General features: G+C 41.4%; 1 protein-coding gene across 1 annotated transcript in view; it reads right to left on the bottom strand.

The window, feature by feature from the left end:
* The window catches only part of capn5b (calpain 5b), a 70,579-nt gene that overhangs the window by 52,706 nt on the left and 2,234 nt on the right, over positions 1-15,639 (bottom strand). Inside the window, exon 2 of the mRNA XM_052104483.1 lies at positions 11,940-12,118. Within this exon, the coding sequence (XP_051960443.1) occupies positions 11,940-12,104 (165 nt within the window). The 5' untranslated portion in view covers positions 12,105-12,118. The remainder of the gene's footprint in view (positions 1-11,939; positions 12,119-15,639) is intronic.

Below are 15,639 nucleotides of genomic sequence, written 5' to 3'. Positions count from 1 at the left end.
ATTCTACACTCTCAGGGTTGAGTTGGTCTCGTCCCGTGTTTTGTCAGGTCCGAGCTGGTAGAATTCGGTAATACGGAACAGTCGACCGGGTGTTCCGTTTGCACCTAGCGCCCTTCACCAAATTGATCCAGTGCGCTCTCTCTCCCAGGTTAGCCACTAAGCTCTCGCTTCCTGGATGTTCTTCCTCCCTAGCCTTCTGGCCTGCGAATTCAGCAGAGGAATTTGTGGCCAGACCCACTACGAGCCTCAAGTGATCTGTACTGGGGTAGGACTCCACAGGCCTAATTCCCTCTTCAGGCAACTCCCTGTGATGTATTTTCTGCGGTACGGTCCCCCTGTCGGCAGACCCGCATCTCGCTTGGGCAGTCCCTCTGCCCCTGGTCGCTGTGTTTGTAGAGCTCCTCCCTCACCATGTAGGACCTACCACCACTCCACTTCCACATGTGTCTTGACAACCCATGTGACGTATTGGTCACATGTTACATCCCCCCAGTCTGTGAAGGATGTGGTCTTCGCAGGGTCTTTTCCCCCAGAAAGAATAGGAAAGGAAAAGATTGCCTTCTCCGACACATTTCATAGCGTTAAGATAGCCCCAGCCACTTTATGCTCTATGATGAGAAACATAGAGAGAGAAAAGGCCGCGGCTGGCTGGCTTGCTCCCATGATAGTCATGTCGCCTGTTCCCCCTTAGGGGTGCTGGTCGATACAGCTGCTTCTAGCACGCAGTAGCTTGCTTGCACCTGTGTCAGCAGTTCACGTAACACAGTCTAGTGCATAGTGTTTTTAAATGGGACCCCTTGTCTCACTACATTCGACACAACGTTGAGTGAGTGACAGGGGAACGTCATGGTAACTGTTGTAACCTCCGTTCGCTGATGGAGGGATCGAAACGTTGTGTCCTCCTTGACTCTCCTTATTCTCGGCTCCTCAGTGAAAAACCTGACTGACAGACACACGTCCGCTTCCCTTTATACCAGGACATGCAAATTCTGTCTGGCAATTTCTCATTGGCCTTTTCTCAAATCCAGAGGTACTCAAGGCTCTAAAGAAAGACCCCTTGTGTCACTACATTCGACACAATATCTCGTTCTCTCCATCAGGGAACGGAGGTTACAACAGTTACCACGTTACAACGTTTTTGTATGGAAAAGAGCAACGTAAAGATTCTTGAAGAAAAGAATGTGTTAAGATTCCAGTGGGGAAAAAAGCTTGAGGGTGAGTAAATAATTTTTTTTGCTAGCCAGCTAACACAGTCATGTAATTTACAGATACATCTACAATTCAAATTATAATAATAATTAAAAAAAAAAGGTAAGCAGGCTGAAATAGTAAAATTTCTAGAAGTCACAGTGGTAGTTTTGTACTTTGTGAAAAAAAAAAAATCTTTTAAAACAAAAAATGTTAACATGTTGGGCCTTTATCACATTAAAGGCCTTTATTCAGAAATGTATTGCATTCAGCACCTTTACTATTTTTAAGGACCAAAGAGGACCATTATATTTGTAACCTCAACACCCATGACCCCTTATCCCCAAAATGGTTTGGTCCCCCCCAGTATTCAAGACATGGTTATGGCCTTGTATATGTACAGTATATACAAGTATTAACCAAGATTTTTAGGAGAATATTTCAGATCTGTAGGTCCATACAATTTAATTGAATGGGTACCAAAATTGTAAAGGTCCAAAAAGCACAAAGGCAGCATAAAAGAAATTCATAGGACTGCAGTGGTAAAATCTATATCTTTAAGTCCTTTTTTCAATCTCTACTTTCACTTTCACATTCTTCTTTTGTTTTTGGCAATTTACATTCTTTGTGCATATTGCCACCTACTGGGCATGACAGAATTGTTAGTAAAAAGGACTGTTTCTCACCCACACCTATCATATCGCTTTTAAAGACAACCACTGGAGTCTTATGGGTTTCTTTTATACTTTCATTTTTGAAGCTTTAAATGTTCTGTACCAATTCACTCTCCTTGTGAGGATTTACAGATCTGAAATATTCTTCTAAAAATCTTCGTTTGTGCTCTGTAGAAGAGAGAAACTCATCTAGGATGGCATGAGGTTGTGTAAATTATGAGAGAATTTTGATTTTGGGTGAACTATCCCTTAAAAACAGCACTAATTCTACTTGTGCAGTTTTTCAATGTTGTTGCCAGTAAGGCTGTTTCAAGCATCTTGAAGAAATGGCTGTCTCAGTTGTTTCTGTCTCTTCATGTAATCCCAGCTCAACTGAATCAATGCTGAGATCAGAGCACTGCAGGGGCAATGCCATCTGTTACAGGACTCCATGTTCTACTTCTGTTCTATTCTATTTGCAAAAGGAATGTTTGGAAATCGAAAATGTATATTTTCAATTGACTCACTGATGCAGAAGTTAAAATAACCATCTTAAGACAAATGTTTTTTGTGAAAAATCCAATGTGTCTAAGACTTGACTTTTGCTTTTGTTCCCTGTCTCAAAAAACAAACACACAAACAAACAAAAAATACAAACAAATAAAATACAAAATAAAGCAGGTCCTTGATGACCCTGCTAACAAACATGCACACACTGTAATTCTTGTTTGCATTTCACTCATATTGTGAGTCATAATGAGTCTGTTGCCCAGCCAGCACAGATAAGACAGATCAGGCTACCAGACCAATCAAAAAAGCATTGAACACAGACTCTGCTGGGTCCAGAACCCACTGAGCCCACAGTATGGATAAATGACGGTCTATCTCCCATTCCACTAGCTCTAACTCATAAAACACCGCCTTTCTTCACCCTGGATCTGAGAGTAGAGGTGACATAAATTGGCAGTAGAGGGAGGGAGAGAAGGAAGTGGGCAGAGGTCTGGGTGGAGTGTGGGAGTGAGAAATGATAAGTGGTTAAACAAAACAAGACCAAGGGTCCAGGGGGAGGAAAACAAAGAAATATGAAGCAGCTGTGTTGAACTGCTCTGTCAGCACGATTTGTGGCAATGTCTTCATTTACATCAAACATGGATGGAGTCAGAAGCATTTCATTTATACAGTTCAGGGTCAACAAACTTCATGTCTAGGTGCTGTAGCATTACTCTCCTCCTTAATGTTGAGTGATTTAGGGTAAGGGGTTAGGGTTATCGCAGTGTTGTACAGTATACTGGTGCCTCAATACTATTGCTGTAATCAAGCTTCAAAATACAGGTGTGCCACAGTATTTTTCAAACCGTAGTATCGTAATTATAGTAATAACATAATTACCACTGTGTATATGGTAGTCCATATTTCCTGACAGTATGTAGAACTCAAACTGAACTCAGATGTAGAGCGGCACTGCTCAGACTCAGCATCAGCATGTACATTATTTTATCACAGTACTGCACATTATATCACATATTGAAGCCGTCACTTGAAAGATACATTTGAAGGAAATTACAACAGTATCAACTTTTCAAGATTTATTGTCACAGCACACTGAAAGTAAATGGAATTTTAGTCACAAAAATGGTGGTGCGGTCATGCAGTAATGTCACATGAAACAGGTCATATGAAGGTCAAATTAAAACAGACTTGGAAACTTTTCACCAGGCGCTTTATCATTTATTTTTGATCATTTTAAAATGCCTTTTATGTACAGATTTGAATGTTTTAAGCAATGTCCCAGACTTTAATATTATGAAAATCCATTATAAAAATACAAATTACAACAGGTTTAAAACTATTTTAATCTAAACAAACAGTGAATTAAACATAAACCATTCCGATATTTATTGTGTGAAAATTATTTCTATCCATTAATAAAAAAATTACGACTGTTAATTTCCATCATACCAAATAATTTTGCCCCTAAATATTATTATTATTTTTTAATTAGTGTTTTTATTAACCAAGTTGACACATGTATCATGCTTGAGATGAAATATGAGGTACAGTAAGTGATACTGAAGAAAACAAAGTAAATTCAAGGTACAAATTACTTGTGGATAGAATATTTTTATCGGGGCATCATTTTCCAACAAGTGTAAAAATATTCATACATTTTTGGGTATTTAGGATACATAAAATGTTAGATATAAAAACTACTTTAGCATGACAAAGGAGTCTGATATTTTATAAAACATGTAATTGTTTGTCAAAATGTAATTTTCATTTTGACCATAAAATTGTATTAAACACAATAAAGAGTTTGAGACATGGTTGAAATGACACTCTGGTGGGAATTACCATGACTTTTCAGAAGAAAAAAAAGTTACATAAATTAAATAAAATAACACTGTTGGACATTATTAGTAGACAAATAAACATAAAATAGTTAGAGTGAGAACATTTATTTTTCTAGAAATTCAAAGATGAAGAAATATCCTACAATGGAATTGTGACAACCCTAACTTAAAGTTCAGCAATGGGACGGTCAGCCAATCTAAGGGTCAAAGTGGTTTACCTAAAAGCTCTGACACTTTGAATCATGCATGTAGGAGATGTAAGTTTGAATCTGGCCATACTCAAAATATGCAGCGAGGGCCTATATACATCTTTTCACTGCTGAGTGTATAGGTATGGGCCCATCCATACAAATTTTGACCGGGCCCTGTGATTTCAAGTGATGACCCTGAGTATACTATGAATAAAAATGGCAAAAAGGCTAAAGATAAACATAAAAAAGTCATAAAATGAAATGGAGAAATGTGGCTATGTTGTGATGGAGAGTGGCAAGACAGATGTGACTAGATGAGAACTGAAAGGGATGAAAGCAATCAAATGAAAACAACCTCATCAAATCTGAAAAGCCCGGCCCTTTCTTCACAATCACTTGAAGCATTCTAAAATAGCAAACATTCAGATACAGAAATAGTCTGTGCATGATAATTCGGTCTCTATGGTCTTGATAACTGCTAGGACACAATAAATGAGATATTAGCAATGTCTGCACTTGATCCCTACATTCCCACATTCCCTGTGTCTTCTCTGAGCCATACTGCTCTATGATCATTAAGAGGGTGGAGATTTTAGCTTAGCAATGCAGAAATGTGGTGCAGGCAGAAACAATTGTAGAGTCCACATCAATTGTCAGGGTGCGAATTAAACAATGACCTTAGGCACGGTGTACATAGAAATGAACAAAGATTAATAAATACTGAAATAGTATTGTTCATTGTTAGCTCATATGAACTTTTGTGCTAACTGATATAAACATACTGTATACAACCTTACTGCAGTGTTACCAATTTAGGAAATAAACTGCGATCTTACAATACTTCCATGGATAGACTACCCTGGAAGTAAATATTATCATGTACTTTCTCAAATATTCTACCCCTAAACTAACTTTTCTTTACTGAATAGTAAAAAACTGCTCTCTGTCTGTTCTATTTCTCTGGTTCATGGTGACTTCCCTGGTGAATGAATTCTCATTGCAAAAGGACTGTATTTTGTGTACATAACACTCCATGTTGCAATCATTTTTATTTAACTTTTTTTTTAATTAATTTTTTTTAATCATTTTAGGGCCTAATTTATCTGAACTTTTTCATGGATCAAACATAGTGCATTTGTGCATAAGGGGATTATTACTTGAAACACTACCTTGAGAATATTTAACAGAAACCTGAATTGATTCGTTTTATTTCTTTATTTTTGGTAATATTTTCATTTATTTCTACCGAAAATTTTATAACACACCTCTACATTACCTAAGAACTTTATTGGGTACACCTGTACACCTTCTTATTCATGCAATTATCTAATCAGTCAATCACATGGCACCAGTACAATGCATAAAATCACTGAGAATCCTTATTTACATCGTAAACAAAACATACATTTTTTGTCAAACACTATCTCAGTATTTAGAACTTTTTCTTTCTACACACCAATGATGATTCTGAGTGAAAATGCACCCGCAGTCTACTTTAGCAATAGTAATAAACAAAACTTCCATGTACTTTTAATTAACGTGGGCTAACTTTTCATCTTTTTTTTTTTTAGCAGACAGGTTGATTTATAAATACGGTTCAACAGCATTCATGTAACGTATGACCTTGTCTTGTTTTACTGTTTCCCCTTTTGTTTTCCATTTGTGTCACTTTTGTTACTCCATAGTCTTCACTTTTGACCCGTCTGTAACTCCACAGTCTTGTTAGCCCTCGTGTTCATTGTTCATTGTTTTCACCTGTCCTCGTTAAGTTTCCCATTGGTTTCTGTTCATCACCTTATCATGTTATTTTGAGTTCTGTTTGTTCATTGGTCCTTTCTTGTATTTATACCCTGCCTGTTTGTTCAGTCACTGTCGATCTTTGTTTGTTATGGAAAGTTTGTTTAAAGCCTGCTCTGTGTTCACTTCCCGAGTTCCTTGTTTATGTTTATTTCCCCATCGTGGGTTTTCCTTTGTGTTTGTTTATTTAATAAAGTTACTGCTTATGGATCCTCAACCTTTGTCTCCCTCGTTGTCCTACCGCTATTCGTGACAGAACGATCGACCGCATAAATGGATCCAGCAGTTCAACGGGCTAACTTTCTTCTACTCAACCTAAGACAAGAAGACCGTCTGATTGAAGAACACGTTAGCGTCTTCCTCAAGCTGGCAAATGTCTCGAACTTCCCGGACTCAGCCCTGGTGGCCTTCTTCAGGGGTAATTTGAACACTTCCTTGAAGGAGCGGTTGCCACAGGACACGCGAGGCTGGACTCTCTGCGACTTCCTTGAGGAGACGTTACTGGTGTGCGGCTCGCCACTCACTGTGGGCATTGCTGAGGAGGACTTTACCTCACCACCCACAGGGGAGACCCTTCAGCCATCCCTGGCGCTCCCAGTCACACCAGCTCCACATGTCAGCGAGCAAACCCCCACGCCAGCCACTTCCCCGGAACCCACACGGTCAACCTCGTCTGCCCGGAGGAGGAGGAGAAGACGAGCTTCCGCCTCCCAGCCCACGCCTGCCCAGGTCTGTGGGCCAGAGCCAACACCTTCCCCGGTCGGCGAGCCAGTGCCTACTGCCTCAGTCGTCAATGAACCAGCGCCTGTAGCCTCGACTGTCCCTGAGCCAGTGCCAGTAGCCGTGACCGTCCAAGAGTCAGTGCCAGTAGCCGTGACCGTCCAAAGGCCAGCGCCAGTGGTCGCGCCAGTGGTCGCGCCAGTGGTCGCGCCCGTCCAAGAGTCCGAACATTTTACATTTACATTTACATTTATGCATTTGGCAGAAGCTTTTATCCAAAGCGACTTACAGTGCACTTATTACAGGGACAATCCCCCCGGAGCAACCTGGAGTTAAGTGCCTTGCTCAAGGACACAATGGTGGTGGCTGTGGGGTTAGACCTTCTGTGACCTTCTGATTAACAGCCCTGTGCTTTAGCCACTACGCCACCACCACTCCATACCGAACCTCCCGAGCTTTCCAGAGCTCCGCCTCCCGAGCTTTCCAGAGCTCCGCCTCCCGAGCTTCCTAGAGTTCCGCCTTCCGAGCCTTCCGAGCGTCCCAGAGCTCCGCCTTCCGAGCCTCCCGAGCTTCCCAGAGCTCTGCCTTCCGAGCCTCCCGAGCCTTCCAGGGCTCCGCCTCTCGAGCCTTCCAGGGCTCCGCCTCTCGAGCCTTCCAGGACTCCGCCTCTCGAGCCTCCCAGGGCTCCGCCTCCCGAGCTTTCCAGAGCTCCGCCTCCCGAGCTTCCTAGAGTTCCGCCTTCCGAGCCTTCCGAGCTTCCCAGAGCTCTGCCTTCTGAGCCTCCCGAGCCTTCCAGGGCTCCGCCTCTCGAGCCTTCCAGGGCTCCGCCTCTCGAGCCTTCCAGGGCTCCGCCTCTCGAGCCTCCCTGGGCTCCGCCTCTCAAGTCTCTCGAGCCTCCCAGGGCTCCGCCTCTCGAGCCTCCCGGGGTTCCGCCTTCCAGAGCTCCGCTCCTCAAGTCACTCGAGCCTTCCAGGGCTCTGCCTCTCGAGTCTTCCAGGGCTCCGCCCCCAAGCCTCTCGAGTCCTCCGCGGCCTTTCTCCCAGAGACTCCCGAGCCTCCCACGGCTCCGTCTCCTGAGCCTCCTATGGCTCTGCTCCCCAAGTCTCCAGAGCTTTCTATGGCTCCGCCTCCCGAGCCTCCTACGGCTCCGCCTCCCGAGCCTCCTACGGCTCCGCCTCCCGAGCCTCCTTCGGCTCCGCCTCCCGAGCCTCCTTCGGCTCCGCCTCCCGAGCCTTCCAGGTCTCCGCCCCTAAAGCCTCCTGAGGCCCCAGAGCCTCCCTCAGCTCCGCCTCCTGAGCCTCCAGAACCTCCCTCAGCTTCATCTCCAGAGCCCCTCTCAGCTCCGCCTCCGGGACCTGTCCCTGTCCTGAGGCCACCTCCCAGGCCTCCTGGACCTGTCCCTGTCCGATGGCCGCCTCCCAGGCCTCCTAGACCTGTCCCTGTCTTGTGGCCGTCTCCCAGGCCTCCTCGACCTGTCCCTGTCCTGTGGCTTCCTCCCAGGCTCCCTGAACCGGCCCTGGCTCAACGGCCATCTCCCAGACCACCCAAACCTGTCCCTACCCGGTGGACGCCCCCCAGGCCACCTGACCCAGTTCCCTACACACGCCCCCAGGGACTGCCTAATTGGCCCCGTGTACTGTCTCTTTTCCCTTTGTGCCCCCGTGGACTGTTTAACTTCCCCTTGTTGCCCCCCTTGGACTTCCTGCCTGTCCTCTGTGCCCCTTGGACTGCCTCCCTGCTCATGTGCCCCCCCCCCGGTCTGTCTGTCTGCCCCCGGTGCCATCATTTTGTTTTCTATGGTTTTTTTGTCTTGGGTTTTGTTTTTTCGTTTTGGATCGTCTGGGATCCGATCCTTAGAGGGGGATATGTAACGTATGACCTTGTCTTGTTTTACTGTTTCCCCTTTTGTTTTCCATTTGTGTCACTTTTGTTACTCCATAGTCTTCACTTTTGACCCGTCTGTAACTCCACAGTCTTGCTAGCCCTCGTGTTCATTGTTCATTTTTTTCACCTGTCCTCGTTAAGTTTCCCATTGGTTTCTGTTCATCACCTTATGTTATTTTGAGTTCTGTTTGTTCATTGGTCCTTTCTTGTATTTATACCCTGCCTGTTTGTTCAGTCACTGTCGATCGTTGTTTGTTATGGAAAGTTTGTTTAAAGCCTGCTCTGTGTTCACTTCCCGAGTTCCTTGTTTATGTTTATTTCCCCATCGTGGGTTTTCCTTTGTGTTTGTTTATTTAATAAAGTTACTGCTTGTGGATCCTCAACCTTTGTCTCCCTCGTTGTCCTACCGCTATTAGTGACAATTCAACACCATTATAATCAGAATACAGTTACTTTTGTATGAACTATGTGATTACAAATTAATCAGGCAATGGCAGTAAATTGTTAATAATTTATTGATTCCCCTAATTATAATTTTCAGTAGCTGATCTACTTTTGGTAAGTCTTTGAGTTTTTTCATAAGAGAGAGGGAGGGGGAGGGTTAAGGAATTGCACACACAAACCTGATACTATTCACTAGCCATGTGAATATATTTACACTGAAGATGGTGCAATCTCACTCTGTCCTTGTCTGTGCGCATCGTTGGTGCATGTGCCAGCCGTTAACTGTACTTAAAAGTATCACAAAGCAGTCATAGTGTGCATGCATCAAACATGTTTGATTTGCCTGTGGTCAAAAGAGTATATTTTACAAGGAAAAGTGGCCGACCGGGAAATTATCTGATACCTACAAAAACAATACCTAGCCCTTTAGGTCTGAGGTAATCCAAAAGTAATCAGATTAGATTACCTAAAACCAATTAGAGTTTTAATCAGTACCACATTACAATTTGGATGTAATCTACCCAGCACTTCTTACGTTATGTCAAGCACTATATACAGAACGAATGCATGTCCTTAAACGTGATTTGTTTTGGTTTGTTTTTTGCCGCATGTACTTTAACTTCTCAGGCAATGTAAATGGTATGAATAATTTTAGGGGTGGCCGAAATTACAATTTATAACCAAACAGAGCTATAGAAACGTATCTTCATATTTAAAAGTTAACACCTTGTTTTGACGTCCTACAGGTGGGGTTAGCCCCAGTTTGCACCATGTCTATATCCTGAATTAATGGCGACAAAAGCTACTGTGGGTGCAATTGTGACGCACTGGACTGGAACACAGCACTTCAGTGAAAGTGTGTGCGTTAGATTCTGGGTTGGGCAACGTTTCAGCAGAGATTAGGCAGAGAGTGAGTGAGAGAAGGGGATAATTGACTCGGACAGGCTTGACACTTAGAATGACCTATAGGTGAGACACAGGCACAGGGGAGAAGTATCACATTCCCAACATCCATCTCTTTTTGAACCATGGGATTCTAAATGTTACATATTCTTGTGTTTTAGAAAGCTGTAATGTATTATTAACTCAGAAAAGTGTTCCATGCATAAACCACTAACAGAGCTGAAACAAATCTTCACTACATGGCCAAAAGTATATGGCCACCCTCTTCTAATTGACAGGTTTGTCTATTTCAGTAACTAGAGTGAAGACTAATCTTAATGCAATGCATACAAGGAAATTCTAGAGAATGTTGTCATTTCAACTTTGTGGCAAGATTTTGGGTTTGGACATTTTATGAACCAGCATTACAATGCCCCATACACAAAGCAAGGTCCGTAGAGAAACATTTTACAGAGGTTTGGAAGAACTTGACTGGCCTACACAAACCTCAAACCTGAACACCACTGAACACCCTTCGAATGAAATGGAATGCCAATGGCAAACCAGACCTCATGAGCCAGATGATCTTGTGTCTGAATGGTAGCAAATCCAATTCTAATGGAAAGCCTTCCCAGAAAAGTGGAAGCTAGGACCAACTCCCAATGCCAATGGTTTTGAAATTGAATGCTCAAAAAGCACATATATTGTACAGTAGTTGTGGTGTTTGGGTTTCCATAGTTTGGGCCATATTATATATCAACACGATTCCAGAAGTCTGTTGATTTCCAATTCTTCTTAGCAAAAGTTGGGGTTGGTGTTGGTGCATTGGCAGTTTCCATGTCATGTACTTTGAAATTGTGAGGCTGACTCTTTTAAAATCACAGTCTCGAATGATGGATGTCAGACCTTAACAGCCGAGAAATGCCTTAGGCTAACATTTCCTTTTTTACTCTGCTTGACAGTAACACCAATAATTGATTAGGCTAATGATGAATGACCAACAATATCAATTGATAAGTAGCCGAATCCTAATTTTAGCACATATATGCAGTAGATGGAGAGCTCGAAAATTCCTTGCAGTACATCCTGAGCATCTAGACCAGGGTTTCAAGAATTTTCTGAACCAAGGACAACCTTTCACAACCCATCAATCCAAAATGTTACATAGCAGTCCATTTCCATGATGCATTGCAAATTATATAATCAAATCAGTAAACTTTGTAATCCTATGTTCTAAATAAGACCTTCTGTATATTTGAATATTTTATAAATATAAATATGGAGTGGTGGTGGTGTAGTGGACTAAAGCACATAACTGTAAATCAGAAGGTCGCTGGTTTGATCCCCACGGCCACCACCATTGTGTCCTTGAGCAAGGCACTTAACTCCAGTTTGCTTCGGGGGGACTGTCCCTGTAATAAGGTAAGTCGCTTTGGATAAAAGCATCTGCCAAATGCATAAATGTAAATGTAAATAAAAATGTAAAGAAATGTAACATTTTTTATCTAGTTCATTGACTATACTGGATTCTAATTCTGGTCAGTCACTGTACTTATTATATACTTACATGGAATAATTTTATATTGTTTCATCATTTCTGAGAAGTGCATCAAAATGCTTATAATTTTTTTTCTTCCCAATTAAGGAATTTTTGCTCCCTACCTATTTGAGATGGACCCCCATGATCTGCAGACCCCAGTTTGAGAAATGATAGAAAATCTAAATAATAAAAAGACACTACTCTGACAGCTATAGTACATGTGATTGCATATGTGGCCATTTAGGAGTACTTAGGAGTCATTTAAACAATAAAAGTTCTAAGTACTGACCCCAGGTCTTTTCCAGTGCACACGGCCGATCCTGTTCCCCAGGTAGAAGAGGGAGTTGTCTACAGCTGGGAACAGTGGGTCCTCAAACAGTGTTCCATTCTGTAGACACTGCCTCTTGAGGGTGGGGTAATGCTGCCCCTCAAAGGCCTTCACAGAGGAGAACATCCTTCAGCCAGCAGCTATGACACAGAGAGACAGCAGAATGAGAGTGAGAATTGGCAATGGAACACAATGTAGGTAGTTCAGTGCAGTCCCAGTGTAAGCCACTCTTACTCCTGTCAGCTCAGGTGATGTTCTTATCACCTTCTGGTACAGTAATGTCTGTGTGTGTGCGTGCATTATTTTTGAACTAGGTATTAGCTAACACCATGTCTCAGCCTCAGACCACACATCCACCCACAGTCTATTCACTCACAGTCTGATGCATATTGCACACAAAACTGGAAAGTGTCTTCTCGATCTGACAAGCTGTAATCTGACTGGCTGGCTTTACGCAAATTCTGGATGTTTTTTTTTATTATCAGTTTGCCTGGAAACAAAGTCATGTTCACAAGGTAACATGTTGATACAACAAGTACATTTGAGGATAAAATAATCACTGTATTTGTCAAGCTTTGCCAGAAATATTGGGATCAAATCTTTGAAAGATATTCAGAGATCTGTTTGAGGCAATTAGTAACAAGCAATGTTGGGTAAGTTACTTAAAAATAAGAATCCACTATAAATTACTAATTATTTATCTAAAAATTTTAATAATATTACTTTACTAATTACTTTATTGAAAAAGTAATCACATTACTAATTACTTTACTTTTAAGCTCCTTTCTAAAACAATTTTCCGATCAACAAATAAAAAGTATTGTCTACATTTCTACTTTCTTGTTTTTGTTACACTCAAGTCATACACTCAGCACCTCACATTTTTCCTTCACAGTGACTCGTTACAGGGTCATAATTCATACATTCTACATAATTTAGTAAATTAGAACTAAGCATAACCCTATAATGTACTTCAAATTATGTACTAATTCAATTTATTAAAAGTCAGTAACTGTAATATTATTACAATAATTTAAAATGTAATGCTTTACAGTATTTTTTTGGTCTAAATAGTAGTCTTTGTAATTCGATTACACAACACTGGTTGCATGTCAACAAATCCATGAGCAAAACTATATATTCCACTTTATTTTCTGTGCTAGGCAGAGATTCTGAACACACATTTTTTCTATTTTTCTGGTGTTGTCTGTACAACCATTCATGGAAACTTTCGATGCATTAAATACTTTTTTCTCCTCACAGGTAAACATAGTCTCATTACAACGTAATATGTATGAGTTGGCAAAACTGCATTGGCTCAAACGAAAAGGTACGACTTTTAGACTAACCAATCAACAAAAAAACTTCAAATTAACACAATACAGGTATCAAATTTTAGCTAGCATCCAGTCCAACATTTCATTTTAGGAAAGGAAACGTCTGTGAACAAATTTGGTTACTCATTCCATATTTATTTATGTAAAACAAATAACTGATGTACTGTATGTCATTAACCTGGAATATGCTTCCCTCATCTTGTTCCAAACAGCAATGTTTTCTTTCTTCAAGAAACAAACAAATCAATTTGTTCGTTGGTTAGTTATATGACTCTCTATATGGGAGTAAATAATTACAATTTTTTTGTTGCCAATTTTGTACTATTATTGCAACTTTTTATAAGGCCGAGATGTCTATTATTGTGATATGATCTATTTAAGAAAAAAAATGCTTATAAACAGCAAGTAAAAATAAAAATGCTCGCTCTGAAGGTCTCTTCTTGTCTAAGTGGGAGGTTCATTGTCATAGGTCTGGCTACGTAAACCTAGCTAACACTTTATCCCTGGAGCAAGGACTCCAAAAGTCTGAAAAAAATCTCCAATTAAATAAAGGTATTTAGACTTCACACACAAAAATATATAAATCTCAAATGTTTTATTGTTTATTCAAGGGATTAAAAGCCAACTAGTTTTAGTAATCTTCAGTAACCTACACTTTTTCTTCCTGGCAGGAGGAGATGAGGTCACACGGTAGGGACCGTACCTGCAGAACAAGAGCAATGTCAGTGTGACTTGGCACTGCTCTTATACTTTGCACTCTTATACTTTGCTTTAAATCTAGGTTGAACTGGAATGTATCATTAGAGCTTTATTCATCTCAGAGGCTGGTTCAGCAAGCGCATATTGGGATAAGTGTGTTGGACCCGCACCAGTGGCGGCTGCTGGTCTTTCAAAGAGGGGAAGCTCATTTTCGGCCTACATTATAAACTTATTTACCCTATTTTTTGCACTAAATCAATCTTAGGTGTTGATCTGCCCTGCTGTTTAATTCTAATTTTTTCCTCGTAAGGAAGACTTTCAAATGGCTTCGCCAAAATCAGGTCGACAATATTAGCACCGTCTGCCATCGTGCGCAGTTTCACCCGTACGACGCTAGCCTAGCCTACTGTATGAATGAATGAACGAACGAACGAACGAACGAACGAACGAACGCTCTAAAACAAAATATATTAAACTTGGTAAAACTGAAACAACGAATGTGGTGTATAATTGTGTGAAATGTATTATGCAAATTGACAAGCAATTTCGCCAAACAAATATAAAGAAATAGGTTGCAGCAGTTTGTCTTTCGACTACACTTGAGAAATCCACGATGGGACTGGAGCTGAAATAGCTTCAGTGACTTCTTATAGTACAGATTCGCTGTCAATCAAAAGGAGATGCAGTCTTTCGACAGATCCTCCAATCATCACGCAGAAGCCCGGAGTCGGGGCCAGCACACTCCTCATTCACCCCCAGAGACGCTGAGCGTCTGTGGGCGGGACATAATCGCAGCATTTATCCAATGACCGTCTATTTTCGGAGCACTGAAAAAAACTGTTCAGAGCAGCCCCATTGAAGTCAATGGACGCTCAGCTTCAACAGGGAAATGCACTGACGCTACGGGAATGTATGTTTTTTTACTATCAATCTCCACCTTTGACCAGCAGTATGTGGCTGAAAATGAAAGTCACTTCCAGAATATTGAAGTGAAAGTGTAGATTTACATAAAAAAGGACTTAAATATTTATCTGTTTCTCACCCACACCTATCATATCATTTCTGAAGATATGGATTAAGCCACTGGAGTCTTATGGATTACTTTTATGCTGCCTTTATGTGCTTTTTGGACCTTCTGAGTTCTGGTCACAGTAGTAATACTACTTGCATTGTGAGGATTTACATAGCTGAAATACTCTTCTAAAAATCTTTGTGTTCTGCAGAAGAAAGAAAGTCATACACAAGTGGGATGGCATGAGGGTGAGTAAATGAGGAGAGAATTTTCATTTCTTGGTCAACTATATGTTTAATTATGTATTTCAGTGTGTTGACTGTATACTTGTTGGACTGGCATAGTACTGGAAACACTGTTGCTGTTAACTGGACTGCACATTTGACTGGAGCACCTGGGGAAATGAAAACAGTGCAGGACAGATGGTGCCTAGCTTCATCTTGTGACTGACTCGTGACATCAGCGAGACCACCACACGGACAAATGCTCTCTCCACTCTACCTCCTGAGGTAAGGAAGCAAGTAGGTAGTGCTGATGCTTGCAAATGGAATTCACACTTCACTGTATCAAAATGTAGAAGTGAGGGATGTGTAGAAATTGTGTTAATAGCAAG

The sequence above is a fragment of the Xyrauchen texanus genome, chromosome 34, assembly GCF_025860055.1.
Source record: "Xyrauchen texanus isolate HMW12.3.18 chromosome 34, RBS_HiC_50CHRs, whole genome shotgun sequence".
NCBI classification, from domain to species: domain Eukaryota; kingdom Metazoa; phylum Chordata; class Actinopteri; order Cypriniformes; family Catostomidae; genus Xyrauchen; species Xyrauchen texanus.
This window is presented reverse-complemented; position numbering and strand designations above follow the sequence as displayed.